General features: G+C 44.0%; 1 protein-coding gene across 1 annotated transcript; it reads left to right on the top strand.

Moving 5' to 3' along the window:
• Window positions 1-12,723: 12,723 nt before the first annotated feature.
• On the top strand, window positions 12,724-16,414 carry LOC306919862 (uncharacterized protein; the record flags this gene model as incomplete). The annotated part of the gene is made up of 2 exons (XM_079496411.1): window positions 12,724-13,765; window positions 16,070-16,414. Exons 1-2 carry the CDS (start codon window positions 13,256-13,258, stop codon window positions 16,412-16,414), a joined length of 855 nt encoding a protein of 284 aa, XP_079352537.1. The 5' UTR covers window positions 12,724-13,255.
• Between the last annotated feature and the right edge of the window lie 3,593 nt (window positions 16,415-20,007).

Here is a 20,007-nt window from a genome sequence, read left to right as displayed (position 1 = left end):
CACTGAGTCGATCAGCACCAAATATAACCACATTACAGTTGTGGTTTTCAACCCTTTTCATATCAAGGTCCATTATTTCTTTGGCATTTGGCACAGCCCATTTGATGACATTTAGCCGCTCAGACCCAAAATATTTCGTTGTCATTGGATAAGATTTTGTCCACAATTCCATGCTGTATTACAGGCAAACATTGATCAAAATAACAATTCTTCTACATTCTCTGATTGATTGATTGATTGAAGAATTTATTAACAGTTTGCAGAATTACAGTACATTTCAAGCACAAACTCAATACAAAGGCTGTTAACTGTGAGTGGACGACCCAATTAAGCATTACACTTGTTTCCAATAGGGTCCACCATGTTCAAATCATCAAAACATTTAGAGACGTACAAATAGACACTTCTATAGACAGAACAGGAATTCATCATAAAGGAGGTAAAAAGGGAAAATAAATATATACAGTGAGGGGAAAAAGGGGGGGGCGGGGGGGGGGGGGGATTCAGATTTTACGGGGGCTAGTTTCGAATTGCAGCCGTCCGTAGGTGCCCTTTGAGAGCGGTTTTGAAGGAGTCAAGGGATTCGCATGTCTTAATGACAGATGGTAGGGCGTTCCACATTTTGGTGGCATAGGAGCGAAAAGAATTTAGTCCCTTGTTTGTGCCGAATCTGGGTTGTACATGGTTCGTTGCACTCCCTCTGGTGTTGTGGGTGTGGACTTCGTTAACATTAAGGAAGTATCTAGACAGGTACATGGGTATCTTGGTGGTGTATCGAATCTTGTGGACCAGACCCATTGCAAGATGCTGTACTCTGTCGTCGACCCTAAGCCATTCCAGCCTGTCGAAGTGGGCAGGGGTGAGGTGGGTTCGGGGGGCTAGATCAAGTAGGAGCCTGACCAGTTTGTTTTGGGAAGTCTGGAGCCTGGTTTTAAGGGCCTTTGAGGTGCTGTGGTACCAGGAGGTGCATGCATAGTCAAAGAACCCCTGTACAAGGGCTCCTGTTAAGGTCTTCAAGGTGTTTTTGTTGACCAGTGAGGAGATCCTGTAGAGGAATCTTGTTCTATGGTTGACTTTTTTGATTACGTTGGTGGCCATTTTATCACCGGAAAGATTAGCCTCCAGGATGGAACCTAGGTAGGTAATTTCATCTTTACGTGTGATAACATTGTCACCCACTCTAACCAAGAAGCCATTTGCCTTGCTGAGATTACTAATAGAGCCAAAGAGAATGGATTCAGTTTTTCCCAGGTGTAAAGATAGTTTGTTATCAGCGAGCCAGGTGCAGATTCTACCGAGTTCAGAGCTGAGGGCATTTTCAACCTGCAGTTTGTCCCTGTCCGAGACCAGCAGTGCTGAGTCATCTGCGAACAGGAACAAGTTGCAGTCACAAGCTGAAGTCATGTCGTTTACATATATTAGGAACAGTAGAGGCCCTAGTATGCTTCCTTGTGGAACGCCACAGCTCACTGGGAGGGGGGGGGACAGTGTTCCGTTCACTTCCACCATCTGTTCTCTCCCCTCCAGGTAGGATTGCATCCAGCTCACTGATGTGCTATCGAAACCAATTGCTTTTAGCTTGTTAACCAGTATGGAGTGGTTCACGGTGTCAAAAGCCTTTTGGAGGTCCAGCATGACCATGCCGCAGTATTTGCCAGCGTCCACCTCTTGTTTGATGTGGTCGCTCAAATAGAGAAGGCATGTGTCAGTGGAGTGGGATGTTCTGAAGCCAGATTGGAACTCGTACAATAATTTATTAGTGGCAAGATACTTTTCAACCTGTTCATAGACTATTTTTTCCATCACTTTCGAGATGGAACTAAGAATAGAAATAGGGCGGTAGTTGCCGGGGTCTAATTTACTCCCTTTCTTGTGCAAGGGGGTTACTTTGGCCAGTTTGAAATCTTGGGGGACCTGTCCCTGTTTGATGGAGAGGTTTACTATGTGGGTGATGATTGGAGCTATAGAGATGGCTGAGTCTCTGAGAAATTTGGAGGGAATGTTGTCATGGCCTGTGGCCTTGTGGGGTTGGAGGGCACTCAGTTTCTTAATTACCTCATCAGTTGTTACCATAACTAGTTTAAAATCGTCTTTACAAACACCTAGGTTTCTGTAGAAGGTTGTAATGTGCTCTACACCAAAGAGCCCAGAGTGGGAGGGCAGTTTGTTAACCAGAGTTGTTGCTATGTTTGTAAAGAAGATATTCAAGTAGTTGGCCACATCAAGGTTGTCAGTGATGAGAGTGTTGTCCGATTTGATGTTTATGTTTGAGAATCTGGTTTTTAGTTTCTGACCATAGCTTAGTTGATTGTTTAGTAGCTTCCAGAGCTCATGAGGATTGTTTTTGTTTTCCTGAGCTTTATCATTAATGAAGTTACTTTTAGCTGATTTGGTCATGGCAGTTACATTGTTTTGTAGCTTGATTCGTTGGGTATTTAGGTTGTTCAAACGAGCTTGGCGAACACTGTCGAAGCGCTTGGCTAGCTTTGACTTGCATTTTAGAAATTCAGAGCATTTTTTGTCTCTGGCTTTCATTGCAGCCAGTATGTCCGAATTCATCCATGGTTCCGAGCGGGTTTTGCCCCTGGTGGTTCTCAAAGGAGCCATGTTGTTCAGTACTGATGTAAATTTGGTTTTGAAGCCAAGCCAAGCTTCTTCGACAAGTGTGCTTTTAAGCTCATCGGACCAATCCAGACTCTCCAATACTTGGTTAAAAACCTCACTAGAGTAGGTTTTGAGGTCCCTTGATATGACTGTTTTGTGGCAGCCGGTCTTAAGTTTTTATATTTTGCGGGTACAGAATATCATAAAATGATCACTAAGCCCACATACAATAACCCCTTTCTTGGAGATTCTGGATTTGTCCGAGGACAGAATGAGATCAATGACAGTTTGAGTAGAATCACACACTCTAGTGGGTTGGGTAATTAGCTGACTGACACTATGTAGATCACAAAACTTACTGAATGACTTAAACACAGGTGCTTCCTTACGTTGCATGTCTGTATTGTAGTCGCCAATCAGTATTTTCTCTACACATTCCTCCTCAGCTAAGCACCCCTCAAGTATATCATAGAACCCATGTTGGTCAGGCGGTCTGTAGACGGTGCCCACTAATACCGATTTAGCCTTTTTGAAAATTAATTCAACCCACACAGTTTCAATTTCATCATGCTGTAAGTCAGTACGAGTAACATATTCAGTGTCTTTGTGAATATACATACACACGCCACCACCATGCCTGTTTCTGTCGTTTCTGATCAAAGAATAGTTCTCTATTTCAACTTCTGGGTTTTTGGTTGACTCATCAAGTTTAGTTTCAGAGAAGCTAATGATGTTCGCCTTACCGCATTGAAACATATGCCTGATTTCAGCCATTTTGGGTCCAAGGCTGTTGACGTTCAGGTGAAAGATATGAAGTCCGTTGGCTCTGACTATGGTGCTTATTTCCTCCGTGGTGAAGTAGGGGAGCGGAGGGCCATTGTTGATGTCTGTAGAAGCCGCGGGTTGCCGTGGGGGGAGGGTGGGGGGTGCGTGGGGGTCGTCGTGGGGTGGCGGGAGTGGGGGATGGGGTCCCTCGTCCAGGTTTGTTGAGGGCTCTGGTGGGGTTGATTGAGCCATGGTGTCGACTGGAGAAATAGCAGGTAAAGTATCACGGTGTGGCCGATTGGGTCCGTCTCCAGCCGCGTTGTCCCCCGTGGTTGGATGTGGAGACTCTTCACGCCTGTAGATGGTGGTGTTGTCCGTGTCTTGTGCCTCTAATTGTGTAGACTTCTTGTAAATTAAGTAATGCAGATGTTTAACAACAATTGAACTCTTGAGTTAAAGATCTATAAGGGTCCATTTGGTTACCAACTCTCTCCATCATTAAGCTGGACCAGTGGTGGTCCCCGGACTGTAACAGACCCAGAGAAGGGTAAACATTTTTTTTGAAGCGCCTGGCCGGAAGCGGAAGCCAGCTCCTTCCGGCTGTCACAAGAGAGGGCTATTTAAGGCCAGCTTAGCATGCACAGGGCAGGAATGGTTTGGCATGGACGGACGGTACGGGTAATCGCACAAACAAGACATGCTTGGTGCGATGAAACCTTTAGAGAACACAAGAATGGACCTTGAGAATGGACAAAGAACTCAATGATTTAGCGCCTAGCTGGAAGGGGGAAAAATGTATTTGTTTTGGATGTTTTCCCTGTATTGTATGTTGTTCACTGGATGTTTATTATAGTTGATAGTTTATTGTTTCCTGGTCTGTTTAATGTGTATTGTTATGGTGGGCTGGTGGTTTATGAGTCAGGTTCAGGATGCATTTATTGTATTAATTATTAGAAATGTAATGGGAAATGTGCAATTAATTTGATGTAGTTTTATGAAATGTATGATCTGTATTGTGACTTGTGAGATTGTTGATGCAATGTTTATTGGTTGATTTTGATTTCTGTATTTTATCCTATTTCGTTTCAGTTTTCACGTTGAGAGACTACTAAATAAAATGGTTAAACTCATCAGTCGATCTCCAACTCCTTATTGCCAGCTGGGTCCGCTACACGGACCACTGGTTGAAAACCAGTGTTTTTTTTAACTCATGATCCCATATCCGCTGATCTAGATCAGGGGTTCTCAACGTTTTTGGCCGGGGACCCCCGGAAATGCTTTGGCAATGTCCCGGGACCCCCGGAAATGCTTTGGCAATGTCTCGGGACCCCCGCCCCGCCCCCTCCCGACCCCCAATATAAATTGACTGCTACAATAACCTTAAACCATTTTGGGCATTGTTATAATTTAGCTATTGAAAAATACGAGCTTGTAGGTCTGCTATTTTTGAAAAATCGTGAAAATAAAAATTTAAAAAAAACTTTTTTTTTTTTTTTTAATAATTTGGGGACCCCCTAAAATAATTTGGCGACCCCCCGAGGGTTCGCGACCCACGGGTTGAGAACCCCTGATCTAGTCCACCGATCAGTCTTGCCGCAAATATGGAGTTTCACACTGAACCACTGTCGGCATGTGCAATGGAACAAATAGTACCATATCAATGCTCATACATGGGTGAAGCATGATCGCAATGGAGTGACGCAAAACAGGATGCGCATGGACCTGAGCAAGGGTACAACAAACATAACATAACAGGAGTATTGCAACTTGCATCTAGTGCCACTGACCAGTGTGACCACTGCTCAGAGATTCTCATAACAGGAGGATTGCAACTTGCATCTAGTGCCACTGACCAGTGTGACCACTGCTCAGAGATTCTCATAACAGGAGTATTAACTTGCATCTAGTGCCTCTGACCAGTGTGACCACTGCTCAGAGATTCTCATAACAGGAGTATTGCAACTTGCATCTAGTGCCTCTGACCAGTGTGACCACTGCTCAGAGATTCTCATAACAGGAGTATTGCAACTTGCATCTAGTGCCACTGACCAGTGTGACACTGCTCAGAGATTCTCATAACAGGAGTATAACATAACATAACATAACATATAGGAGTATTGCACGATGGGTATTGCAACTTGCATCTAGTGTCACTGACCAGTGTGACCACTGCTCAGAGATTCTCATAACAGGAGTATTGCAACTTGCATCTATTGCCAGGTCTGGTATTTTTGAAATATCGTGAAAATGAGGCACAAATCTTTGATTCTCATAACACTGACCACTGCTCAGATTCTCTGCCAGATATACTGTATAATATAATATGTGCAGCTGTCTGTGGACGTACAGTACCAGATACCAGCTATACGACCGAAGGAGGCCTGTCTGTGGACGTACAGTACCAGATACCGGCTATACGACCGAAGGAGGCCTGTCTGTGGACGTACAGTACCAGATACCGGCTATACGACCGAAGGAGGCCTGTCTGTGGACGTACAGTACCAGATACCGGCTATACTACCGAAGGAGGCCTGTCTGTGGACGTACAGTACCAGATACCAGCTATACTACCGAAGGAGGCCTGTCTGTGGACGTACAGTACCAGATACCAGCTATACGACCGAAGGAGGCCTGTCTGTGGACGTACAGTACCAGATACCAGCTATACGACCGAAGGAGGCCTGTCTGTGGACGTACAGTACCAGATACCAGCTATACGACCGAAGGAGGCCTGTCTGTGGACGTACAGTACCAGATACCAGCTATACTACCGAAGGAGGCCTGCCTGTGGACGTACAGTACCAGATACCAGCTATACGACCGAAGGAGGCCTGTCTGTGGACGTACAGTACCAGATACCAGCTATACGACCGAAGGAGGCCTGTCTGTGGACGTACAGTACCAGATACCAGCTATACTACCGAAGGAGGCCTGTCTGTGGACGTACAGTACCAGATACCAGCTATACTACCGAAGGAGGCCTGCCTGTGGACGTACAGTACCAGATACCAGCTATACTACCGAAGGAGGCCTGCCTGTGGACGTACAGTACCAGATACCAGCTATACTACCGAAGGAGGCCTGTCTGTGGACGTACAGTACCAGATACCAGCTATACGACCGAAGGAGGCCTGTCTGTGGACGTACAGTACCAGATACCAGCTATACTACCGAAGGAGGCCTGCCTGTGGACGTACAGTACCAGATACCAGCTATACTACCGAAGGAGGCCTGCCTGTGGACGTACAGTACCAGATACCAGCTATACTACCGAAGGAGGCCTGCCTGTGGACGTACAGTACCAGATACCAGCTATACGACCGAAGGAGGCCTGTCTGTGGATGTACAGTACCAGATACCAGCTATACGACCGAAGGAGGCCTTCCTGTCATGCGTATCGTATGCAGGGTGTTCTGTCTGTGGACGTACAGTACCAGATACCAGCTATACGACCGAAGGAGGCCTGCCTGTGGACGTACAGTACCAGCTATACTACCGAAGGAGGCCTGCCTGTCATGCGTATCGTATGCAGGGTGTTCTTCAAATCCTTGCCTATAACAAACCCTGTTTTGTAATCAATGAGTCAGAGCAGCTGCCTGGAGGGACAGCAGGTGACAGACAGGCTTCTGACTGACTGGCTTTTCCAGATTGATAATGTTCCTCCCCTATGGTTCCATTATACCACAGTGTTCACTGTTCACAATAGCTAATGCTCTTCAAACTCTCTGACGAATAGTGAGTTTTGGTGAACCATTTTTCACAATCTTTCAAAAATAGCAGATCTATAAGCTCACGGCACAAAGTGACGCACTATGGCTTGTATATCTGCTATTTTTTTGAATGGCCAAAGTATAAAATATGGTTAAAGTTAGCCTGGTTCCAGCCCATATAGACTCCACCGACTTCAGAGTCTGACAATCAGGCTAGGTTAAAGGCTAGTGGTTAAAATGACTGTGATGCTATATTAACACATGTTGATGGAGACCCCCTGGAACCCCACCAAGGACCCCTGGGGGTTCCCGGACCTCGCTTTGAGAACCGATGGTCTATAGCAGTGGTTTTCAACCAGTGGTCCGGGACCACTAGTGGTCCTTGAGGGGGTTCCAGGTGGTCCCCAGCTAAATAATCGAGAGTTGGTAACCAAATGGACCCTTATACTGTAGATGTTTAACTCTCAGGAGTAAGATTATTGTTAAACTTCTGCATTCTTTAATTTACAAGAAGTCTACATAAGAGAATGTATAAAGAATAGTTTTTTATTTTTTTATTTTTTTAAAGATATTTTTTTGCGGCTTACGCCTTTTATTGGTTTTTGAAGGGACAGACAGTAGGCTGACAGGAAACGGGAGAGAGATGGGGGAAGACATGCAGTAAAGGCCGTGTCGGGCTCGGGAGTCGAACCCGCGGCACACTGCGACTGGATTACCAGTCGGTGCCCAGACGGTTACGCCACCGCCTGGGCCAAGAATAGTTATTTTGATCAACGTTTGCCTGTTATCTCTCCTAATGTACCAACATCAATACAGCATGGAATTGTGGATAAAATCTTATCCAACGATAACGAAATATTCTTTAACTTAGAGTCCAAGAGGCTACGGGCTCCATTTTCGTCACCGCTAAAGCCCTTATCCCTAAACTTCTTTGCCTTTTTTTTAACTATTTTGCAAAACATTTTTGAATAGTTCAACTAGCCAATCTACATTGACACGTTGTGAGCTTGTAGACTGGCCATTTTAACTATTCAAAAATGTTTTGCAAAATAGTAAATAAAGGAAAAGGAGTTTAGGGATAAGGGCTTTAGCGGTGACGAAAATGGAGCCCTAAATGTCATGGTCCGTGGCTCAAAGGCCGAACAAATAATGGGCCTTGACATGAAAAGGGTTGAAAACCACTGGTATACAGTAGCAGATGGGACTGTCAGTGTCAGCCTGACTGTGATACTGTAGTCCACACAGCACGGCTATAGGCAGCCTGACTGTGATACTGTAGTCCACACAGCACGGCTATAGGCAGCCTGACTGTGATACTGTAGTCCACACAGCACGGCTATAGGCAGCCTCTGTGTTGTTGTACCTGCTGACTTATCTCTGAGGATCTATCTATGCATTTCCTGGAAGGCAGAGGAGAATCAAGTTGTTTATATACGTTGTGCAATAATATGCTGTCAGAAAGGATTGTGTGCTCTCCTCTGGGTTGATTTTGCTCTAGTTTTATTTATATTGTTTTTATTTATTTATCCGAGTTGATGTTGTCAAGTGGTGTTGTGTACAATACAGAGTAATGAGAGCTGTGTAGTTTCTAGGGTTGGGGTGGGGGGGGGGGGTTGATTTTGCTGTTTTTTGTCTTTTTTGAGTTTGTCTTGTCTTGTTTTAAAAAAATGAAAAATCTTGATTCTGTAATTCATTGTTTTAAATGATGTCTGTAGTATCATTAAATAAATAAAAAAATTTAAAAAAGGATTGTGTGGTTAGACTTTCCCAGTGATGTAAATAGGTTTTCAATGTAATGAGTCCCGGGATGCAGGGATGGTCTTTTAGATGAGTCCCAGGGACATTTTATGAGTCCCACTTATAGGAGTCATATTTTGCCATTTTTATAAATTTTGGTATGATAACTCTTCCAATTCAGTAGTTTAATGCCAGTTATCGCCAGTTATATGTGACCATACCATATGTGACCATACCAATTTCCTCCCCCCAAATTTCATTATGCGTTATGTACAGTAGCATGTGACGTGTCAAACTATGGGGTTTTCATCGTTCTGAATCCATTCCAAGCATTAGTTTTTCACAAAAAACACTCCTTGCCTTGGCCTAAAAACGGCTGTAGCCGTCATCACAAAATGTGATAAGGTCATCACATTTGGGCACATTTGGGCAGGTGGCTATGGCTGAGTTTAGGCCAAGGAGTGTTTTTTGTGCAAAACTAATGCTTGGAATAGGTTCAGAATCATAAAATTTGACACGCCACATGCTACTTAACGAATAATGATAGGTTAAATCAGGGGTGGGCAACTTTGACGATGGAGAAGGCCACTATATTTCCACACTCACTCCAGAGGGCCGCATTGCATATTACTAATACTGTCGTAGCAAAAATAGCCGATCTACAAGCTCAAAACGCGTCGCGCTGCGACACGTTTTGAGCTTGTAGATCAGCTATTTTTGCTATATTTGAATTGAAATACTGAATTATTGTTTGCTTTTTTTTAATTAGAAACCTGAAAAGTAACCTTTTTATTGATTTTCAAATGGTTTTAGTTATGATAACTTTATGAACTAAATACAAATTGTACACAAAAAGAAAATACTACTAATACTAGTCGTTAAGTACTAGTCATTTAATACTAGTCATTAAGTATATTTAAATGGTTAAATGGTCATGTTTGCATGTTTGGAATTGCAACAGCTGAAATCAATACTAATATTCTGATATTAACCTGCGGGCCGCATTAAGTGAAGGTGGGGGCCGCATGTGGCCCACGGGCCGCCAGTTGCCCACCCCTGGGTTAAATGGTCACATATAACTGGCGATAACTGCCATTCAGCTACTGAATTGGAAGAGTTATCATACCAAAATATTATAGAGGCATGCATGAATACAAAAATCACACCCGTGTGAAGTGAGGGGCGCTAATATATTAAAGTCTAACTCATGTTGCTGCTATGATGATTGTAATGGTGATGTGAAACAAACGGTGACAAAACAAACAAATTATCTTGTTAATGGCATTTAATATTTGTGTTAGGGACAAGATGACGTACATTTTCCCTTCATTGTCAATGGCGTTTTTAAAACAAACATTGAACTAAAAACAATCCTGTATATAGGATGGGCTATAGCGCCCCTTTAAAATATAAAAATGTTACGATCACCTTAGGTGGTACCCCTGGAGTAATGGGGGTCTCAGATTTGGTCACATGTACAGTAAGAAGGGAGTTTCCCAGGTTGGGAAACACTGCCCTGTAGACTATGTCAGCAGAAAATGGCATCTTCAGAATGATGCCCCCCCCCTCTCTCTCTCTCTCTCTCTCTCTCGGGGCAAAAACCTAATCTCTGCCTTCAGTCTTCTGGGCTGGGATACTAAAACGGTTTATTATAAGTACGGTATAAATAATAGGCAAGCAATGCATGTAGAAGAAATGTTTGCTGAAAATGTGCAGGTACAGCATTGGATTGACTTATGTCTCTGCATGTACTCAAAGTGCAAGGAAGGCAAAGAAACAATAATGGATTTGGAAGTAATCTCCAGTTTGTAGATGGCTGTCCCAGGAGCCAGCAAGGGTTAAACTCACATCTGTAGCTACTGTGTGTGTGTGTGTGTGTGTGTGTGTGTGTGCGTGTGCGTGTGCGTGTGCGTGCGTGCGTGCGTGCGTGCGTGCGTGCGTGCGGCGTTATTAAAAAGAAATATGGCTTCATAAAACCACCGCACTGCAGCCAGTGACTTCCGTTAATGCACACCATTCATTGCTGTGAGTGTGTCTTCGTGATGGCAAAATGGGGTAGTCACCCCCTTGATTGCAAAGGCAATTAGTGTTTACCACACAAACCAGTGGCATTGGATGGACATGCCCTGGAGATAAATCCTCCCTCTGTCGTTCTGAATAGTCCAATTATATGTACTTTAAAAACGTGACTTCACTGAATAGTGAAGTGGGTGGCATACAGTATCTACTTCTGTTTTTGCAGAACAATCATGGGATGGTGGTATAGAAGGGGGTTATAAAAGCATACTGCTCTCCCGTAGGTCATTTGCAATGCAATTTCCAATCAAATCAGCCAGCAGACATGCAGCATGTGACCATCTGGACAAAGGACTAGTATGTTTGAATAGAGGACATTTCACCCTTGGATTCTGAAGTATACTGTATAGCCTCCTGACACAGGCCAATATGTGTTGCCTTCTTAAAGCCCATATTTATGGAGATAAAATCTGTAGACTGTATAGTCCACTGCTTCTCAACATGGGGCCCAGGGACCCTGCAGGGGTCATTGAGAGGGGGATTCAGGGGGCAGGTAATGATTGATAGTTAGACTACAGTACATTTAGTACATTTGTACACTCTCTGTGTTACCAATGACACATTTACAGTAGATATACAGTAGGGGTCCCATGAGATAAAAAAAAAATAGAATAACAATATACCGGTATAGACTCAGGCTTAAAGGTATATTCAGTGATTTGACTTAATTCAAATATCACTTACTTTATTTTTTTTCTGGATAATTCTCCCTACTATAGAGTGTGCTGACCATATAAGGAGTTCCTCCCTGTCCCCAGTGAGCCCCTGGGGTCAAAAAACCCTAGTTTCAGTTTTGGTGGCGGGTGGCAAAGCCTTCATCCAATCAGGATGAGAGGGGCCTTCCTCCAATCATGATCGAGTGGGGGCGGGCCTTGGTGCAAATGCTGTTGGCCTGTTGCACTTCCCCCCACTGTAGAGCGTGCATGTGCACATTTTGTTACCGGGGCGGACTGGGTGGTTTTCCAAATCACTCAAATCACTGAATGCTCCTTTAAATAAATGTAGGGTGTAGAGACAGATATAGGCCTGAAATATGGCTTTCAAAACTGTAACAGTAAAGTAAATGACATTTTTGTTCAAACAAGTGTTAAATAGCTCTATATTCTAAATGTAATCTGCTATAGAGAGTTTTCCATAACAGGGGTCTCCCCATCTCTTTAATGAACAGACACATGTATTTTCAGTTTGAGACACCAATTTTATCCATTCAGGAGAGATATAAGTGAAGCTGATAAATGGGTTTTGGCTGCCATAACTAAATGTTTTTTTGTTATTATTTTGGTATTTGTTGTTTTCCACAATGTTTGTTTCCTACACTTTGTTTCTACATATTATGCTCTTTATATTTGTTTTATATTGTCAAAGGTTCAATATCAATTCCATATTGCCGTCATTTCCGGTGCCCCGACCATGTATGGTGTGTAGAGAAACCTCACGTGTTCACAAGTCATTGCAGCTTCCGTCTGCCTGTCAAAGCAGACGGGAGTTTGTTTGTTCATGTCATGGGAGCGTGTTGCCACAAGGTTGATGATGAGGTTCGTTTTGTTCTTTCTGGTCCCATACTTTAAGTTGTTTGTCAACATTTAAGTGTCTATGTTTTGTTTCTTTATGAGTTTCATTGATCGTTTTATTTATTGTTTTTCCTTTCAGTCCCAGTATGTTAAGGGTAATAAAATAGCCTACTTTCTAATTAAAAATAAATAATATATCAAATATATCACTAAACACAAAAGGATACTAGTTGTATTTTGCTACAAATTAATTCAAAGGCACTGATTATGATAAATTATGAGATTTATCAGCTGGGAGATTCGCATGTGAGTGTGTCGCGTCGCGTGAGCGACTCCTGTTGTTATTATCGCAAGTCCGGTAGATGGCAGTGAACGTTCTCAGGTAAGGGGAGGGTTGAGCAGAGCTGGCTGGCTGGGGGTGGAGAGAGAGAGCAGCGCAGACATTACAAACCTGACGTGGAGAGAGAGAGAGAGAGAGAGAGAGAGAGAGAGATACAGTCAGCAGGGAGAACAACAGTGTGACAGAGAGAGAGTCGAGTTGCGGCAGCCAGACAGAGACTAGCGACAGACAGTCACAAAGTGCCGTGGTGGCTGCGCTGTGCTCGCCGGGGAAGAAGCGCACTGTTCTCCGCCTACAGGAGCTCCAGGACTGGAGGAGGAGACGCTCCGAAGTCGAGCCCGGGACCCAGTAGTGGAGTGGTTGGTGGTGGAGCCAAAAGAAAGGAGAAAGGACCCCCACGTTTCACGGCAAAATAAATAAAGAACCCACGGGGACTTCACACACACGGGGGGAAAGGTGGAAGTGTAACTAACTAACATTTAAATCGAGTTTTAGAGCGATGCACTGGCAGCATGGCCAAGTGGTTCAAGGAGCACCTGGGATTCAAAACTACCAAAGCACCACCTCCTCCGGCGCCTCCGAAGCCGGACTACAGACACTGTCACACCGTCGGTGTGCCTACCATGGTCATCGGTGCGCCTGGCAGCTGCTACCCGGGGCCGTGTCCGACGTGCCCCGGGTTGGGGGCGACCACCTACCCGAGCCCCGCGCAGCCGGACATCCTCGCTGCTTACAAACTACAAAAAGAGCTGGACTTCGAAGACCCGTACACGCCGGGTGGAAACATCTCGTTCGGCTCGTGCAGCCTGGGCATGGGCATGGGCCAGGTGGTGGTGGGCTCGTCGCCGGACATAAAGTACGTGTCGCCGAAGCACCGTCTCATCAAGGTGGAGACCGTGGAGAAGAGCAGCCCGAGCCCCGGCGGAGGCACCGCCGTCACGGTGAGCCAGCAGGCCGTGGTGGCCCTGGGGGGCGTCAAGTCCCCCACCTCACCCCCCACGGAGCAAGACAATAAGGAGAAGGTAAAGTCTGTTTAAAGTTGGTTTCATTATGGGAACGCAACTTTTCATGTCACACATAGTAGGGTCAGTGGTTTTCAACCCTTTTCATATCAAGTGTCCATTATTTATTCAGCTTTTGAGCCACGGACCACCATTTGATGAAATTTATAGACTCAAAACTAAAGAATATTTTGTTATGTTCTGGATAATAAGATTTTGTCCCATTCCATGCTGTGTTGATGTTGTTACCATTAGGAGAGATAACAGGCAAACGTTGATCAAAATAACAATTATTTTTGACATTCTCATGGTGTAGACTGCTTGTAAATATTAAGTAATGCAAATGTTTAACAATAATTTAACTCTTGAGAGCGTTAACGTAAAATGAAACCAAATGGACCCTTATTTTATACTCAAGAGTTTCCATCATTTAGCTGGGGACCACCTGGAGCCCCCTCAAGGACCACTGGTGGTCCCCGGACCACTGGTTGAAAACCACTGACTGCCATAGGCTATTCAACTGTTACTACTTGACAAGTAGTATAACTCTTAAGTTCTCATATTTTGACGTGACCTAATGCAACTGGCCTATATAAAGTCAAGGAGTGCATACTGTCATAAACGTGAGTTTATGAATCACCTACCTAGCCTACCTGTATTCATTTTTAGATAAGCGATGACTCGTTGCAGTCGTTACAACCGGTCAAACTTGTTTTCAATCTGTACAATGGCTGGCCACTGTATGTATTGCGACATTAACCACATTTCAAATACAATCATTTTTACTACTGGTTTACTTGGTGATCTGCTTGCAGGAAGGACTTATATTCCAACTGTATTCTGTTTGATGTTGGGAAAAAAAGGACTTGAACATTGCTCTCTCTTTTTGTGTGTGTACTGTGTGCTTAAACACATGCAGGCATAATGATACAGTAGCACGCTTCCTGTCAGGACCATGCAAGGGTCAGTTTGGCTTCCACTAGTGTTTTGAGGCTATTTTGGCGTTGCAATGCCAATAGAATTATATGTGTGTTGTGGGACAGGGTTAAATCACAATTGCCTAAACTATAATTTAACTTACTTAAATGTTGTTAGACAGGCCAAGTTGTACACTAATGCAGGGCTTCTCAAAGTGGGTGTTCCATGACGCGAGGTCCAGGGGTGCCTCAGAATACTTTGATAATAATATTTGGAATTTATCAATGTCACTTCAAGCGTAATCACTTTACTAAGTTTTAGACTTAGTAAAGCGAACCAGAGCCAAACTGTACTTGGTTAAGTTATTTTTCAGTCAATAGTACACTCTTGACCAGCTTGTAGATTGGCTGTTTTTTGTGAATGTTCCCCCCCAGAATAGGAATGCTGGGGTTTAACCCATTTTTGGTGGGAACCCCTTTTAGTGTTAGCATTATGTTATACTTTAGCTATTGAAAAATAGCAGACCTACAAGCTCATAGCGCGCCACCGAGTGGCGCGCTACGAGCTTGTAGGTCTGCTATTTTTGAAAAATCGTGAAAATGTGGCGCAAATCTTTGAATATATATTTCAGAGCGAACATTTTTAACTAAAATATTGGCTTCTGGGGGGTCCCTGGAACTACATATTTTGAGATGGGGGTCCGTGGCCCAATAAGAGATAATTGTGGGGGTTGAGCACCACTGACATAGAAACATGGGTTTTTCAGAAAAAATGTAGAAGCCTTTTTTTTATCGACTTCAGTCCAAAATGTGAAAAGTGATTAAACACCATAATGTACAAAAGTTATTTTCAGTCCGTCCTATAATGGAAACGATTAATTCTCTCCAGTTTTCCTTGTGACTTACTTTACATGTTTTGCATACAAAAGATGCTATAAAGTAAGGGGTAATTCAGGTGTTGCCATGGATGGATGAAAAAGTTATTTACTGGGGTGACACGAGCCAAAACATGTTTTGAGAACCACTTCACTAATGATGGCCTGGCCTCTATGCCTCCGGTTGCTCTGATATAGCGTGGTATATCCCATTTTGGGGCGGGAACCCCTTTTGGTGTTCGCATCATGTTATGCTTTAGCTATAGCAGATCTACAAGCTCGTAGCGCGCCACCGAGTGGCGCGCTACGAGCTTGTAGGTCTGCTATTTTTGAAAAATCGAAGAACCACTGACATAGAAACATAGCTTTTTCAGAAAACTGTCGGGATGTAGAAGACATTTTTAGAATCTGATCTCAGGTCAAAATGGTATATAGCTCTGACTTGACAGTTCCCTTACTACGCAGTGTTCCCTTCCAGTTCACCTTCTTCTTCCCCTCTTCCTTTCCCTTCCCTTCCGTACTCTGCCTCCCAGGGGGCTTATTGCACACTCATCACCAGAAAGAGAATGTGCAGACTGACGTGGGGAAAGAATGCTTGTAGGAACTGCAGTGCTCGACAAGGGCCCCGGAGCACGCTGCCGTGTCGGGCTTGTCAGGAATTCATGCACTCCCGTCCCGAGTCGAGTAGTGTTGGTTCATTTGCCAGAAACTTGAGACTTTTCAATGTCAATGGGGTTAAGGACGTGGAAGAGTGTGATATCACAGTGGAATGTGCCGGTGCGTGTAGCTCAGGAACAGGAGGTGGAAGCGTGAAGTGCAAAGATGAGTGCTCTGTTAACATCAAGAACAACCAGTGGTGGGAACTGGAAAGTAACTAAGTGCATTTACTCAATGTTAAAGTACTGTACTTGCAGCGTTTTACTACTTCCTCTCGTCATGTTTACCTTCCCACCTGTATTGTGAGGTGTGGTCTTACTGGTCTACCGTCTGTGGCTGTATTGCACAAGAGGGATTAGTTTCTTCTGTCAGTCATAAAGTCTGCCAGCGCCGTGTTGTGTGTTCACTGTTCGCTCACTCACTGACCTGTCACCCAAGCACTATTATGCAAACGAAGAAAACATTTTAGTGCTGTACTTGGATATCGCAAGTCGAGACAAATCATTATTTTCTTTAATTTTCAGCTACATTTGCCTGCTGCTGTGTCATATGGGAATCTATGACACAAGGACAGGGGGAGAGGTTTGCACTCTGTGAGTTCTGAAACGAGCACCTTTACATACACTCCCGCAGCCCTTTAGAATGAGGTAACAAACAGCTGGAGAGGCAGCCACGGTTTGGCTTTGCAGTCGGTGAGGGAGCTAGTATCGAGTAGCCTGGGCACCATTTCATTTAGGTTATATGATCCTGTCGGGAGCAGATGATATTGTTACGTCATGTTGTAGTATTGTTTTGTAGTCGACAGGCAGGAACAACAGGCGGCAACTTCCTTTTCCCTCAAACCGATTTTTCTCAATAAAAGCTACAGGCTACGAGAGCTTTTATTCATCATACAGACTTTTGAAACTGAGACCAGGCTTTCCTCCGAGGTGGTGGAAAGCCTGGTGAGGCGAGGTTAAGTATCGAGTATTCCTCACCCAGTTTTAGCTGCTGTTTTTTCGAGCGTGACCGACGCCAGGGTTTGGGGTCCGATGGATCCCGATTTTGGAGAGTCCTATAGCACTCCAATTACATTAGCGTTCTAGAAGTAGTAGTCCATCGGTTGGACAGTTCTCGTGATGTACGTCAAGGACAGATACACATGCACAATACGCAGAGATTTCATGCACTGTGGCTCAAGAGGTAGAGCAGGTCGTCCAATGATCCATGGGTCGGCGGTTCGTATCCCGGCTCCTCCTGGCTAGACACTGGCAAGTGTCCTTGGGCAAGACACTGAACCCCAAATTGCTCCCGATGTGCTGGTTGGTACCTTGCATGGCTTCCGCCGCAATCGGTGTATGAATGTGTGTGTGAATGGGTGAATGTAATGCACAATCTATGTAAAGCGCCTTGGATAAAGGCGCTATATAAATGCACCATTTACCATTTATGCATTGATAGTAGGATTATAGCTGTCTCCCATCAATTGATGTTTATTTGGATCTTCCCAAGTTAATTAGGCATGTTAGGCCCCGAGCAGAGAAATGTAGTTACCTCTGCCTCTCCCCACACTCCGTGTGCACATTTTAACAGACAGCACATTAGTGTGTGGCTGTGGTGTGAAGGCCTCACACCCTGCAATGTGAATGAGCTGGTGGGAAATCTACTTGAATTGATCCTTGATATGATGGGAAGCTAACGCTGTTCACTAAGATTATTATTTCAGAAGGTTTTCAAAAATATTTGGTAACACTTGCCGTGTGTGTGTGTGTGTGTGTGTGTGTGTGTGTGTGTGTGTGTGTGTGTGCGCGCATTGTAGACATGGGGAATGCATAGCAAGTGTTACTGAAAATTCTGAATCTTTCAGAAATGGAAAAACTATCTATTCTCTCTCACACACACACACACACAATTTGATTAATAAGGGGCGCTTTCTTTTTTTTTTGTTGATAATCCTCCCTACTATAGAGTGTGCTGACCATATAAGGAGTTCCTCCCTGTCCCCAGTGAGCCCCTGGGGTCAAAAAACCCTAGTTTCAGTTTTGGTGGCGGGTGGCAAAGCCTTCATCCAATCAGGATGAGAGGGGCCTTCCTCCAATCATGATCGACTGCGGGCGGGCCTTGGTGCACGTGCTGTTGGCCTGTTGCACTTCCCCCCACTGTAGTGCTTGCATGTGCACATTTTGTTACCGGGGCGGACTGGGTGGTTTTCCAAATCACCCAAATCACTGAATGCTCCTTTAATGTCCCCGCCCGTCTCAAGTTTTGCCATTAACGATGAACGGAGAAATGACGTCAGAATTCCACTTTTTATGACGTTACTTAAACATCAAAACATTTCGCCATTGACATTGAAGGAAAACTTTACGTCAGTAAACGAGCAAATCAGCTTTGTATGAATGGTGTGTCCTATAGTTGCTGATTGTCTCCGTATTTGGAAGGAGCACTTCAAGGTACTCAGTCAGGACGACAGCTGTTATTTCCTGAACACATTCAGAGCATGATTTTAGGTACGTTACTTGAGGATTACCGTTTGTCTGGAAGCCAAGCATTGTCCCTCTTACTGTGGCTTACAGAGACTGGCTTAGACAGACCTTGTAATTGTTTTGCAAATCCTTGTTTATGGGCTTTCTCCGGGTGTCGATTTGTGAACAAGCATCCAGAACAAAATTCTGTATTCCTATGGACACATATAAACATAAGTAGGTAGGCGCGACACACTCACACACACACACACACACACACACACTCACACTCACACTCACACTCACACTCACATTAAAACATTAGCTACTCAAAGTCTCAAACCCCAACATCCATATTCTTGGGGAACATTAGTCAAAAGTCACACCCATGTGAAGTGAGGGGTGCTAATATATTAAAGTCTAACTCATGTTGATTATGTGATGTAATGGTGATGTAAAACAAACGGTGCCAACACCATCAAGAGACAATATGACGTAATGAGGCACATTATGACGTAGATTTTCCATTTATTGTCCTCCATGGTGTTTAGAAAACAAACATTGAACTAAAGACAAACATTCAACCTGTGGATACTGGATAGGAGGGGCTGGCGCCTCTCAAAAACCATACCCGTGTGAAGTGAGGCGCGCTCTTCTCGTACATCATCCAATAAAAAAATCACACCTGTGTGAACTGAGTGGTGTAAGGTATTATATAGCCTGATCAGCTGTGGTCTGACGTAATGAAATCACACCCGTGTGAACTGAGTGACCATAGCAACCATGCTCATTTTTGAGTGGTGTAAACCACTCCTACGACTGGCTTTGTTAGTTTACGTGTCTGTCTGTCTGTCTGTCTGTCTGTCTGTGCGTACCAAATGAGCATGGTTGCTACGGTCACCCAGTTCACCTGGGTGTGATTTCATTACGTCAGATCAGAGCTGATCAGGCTATATAAGACCTTACACCACTCAGTTCACACGGGTGTGATTTTTTTGGTACGAACAAACACGTGGACACGTAAACTAACAAAGCCAGTTGTTGGAGTGGTTTACACCACTCAAAAAATAATATACTTCTCCATTAATTAATTTGTCAACTTCTTTGTCATGTTTTAATGATACAATGTTTTTTTCTACCATGATCATGTAAGATGACAACTGAATTTATGTGATTGTTTAGCCGATTTGCTCGTCTACATTTTACAATTTTCCTTTCATTGTCAATGGCATTAATAATACAATACAATAACAATAGTTTAACAGATGCTTCAGTATCTCTCTGAAGCCCAATCTATCCACAACTGTGTATATAATAGTCTGCATCGGCGCAACTGGGCCGGTTAAATGCTGACTAGTGAGACACTAAGG

This window comes from Electrona antarctica, assembly GCF_951216825.1.
Source record: "Electrona antarctica genome assembly, chromosome: 3".
Classification (NCBI taxonomy): Eukaryota; Metazoa; Chordata; class Actinopteri; order Myctophiformes; family Myctophidae; genus Electrona; species Electrona antarctica.
Note: the sequence above shows the minus strand (reverse complement) of the source record. Positions and strands in the feature narration are given on the sequence as shown.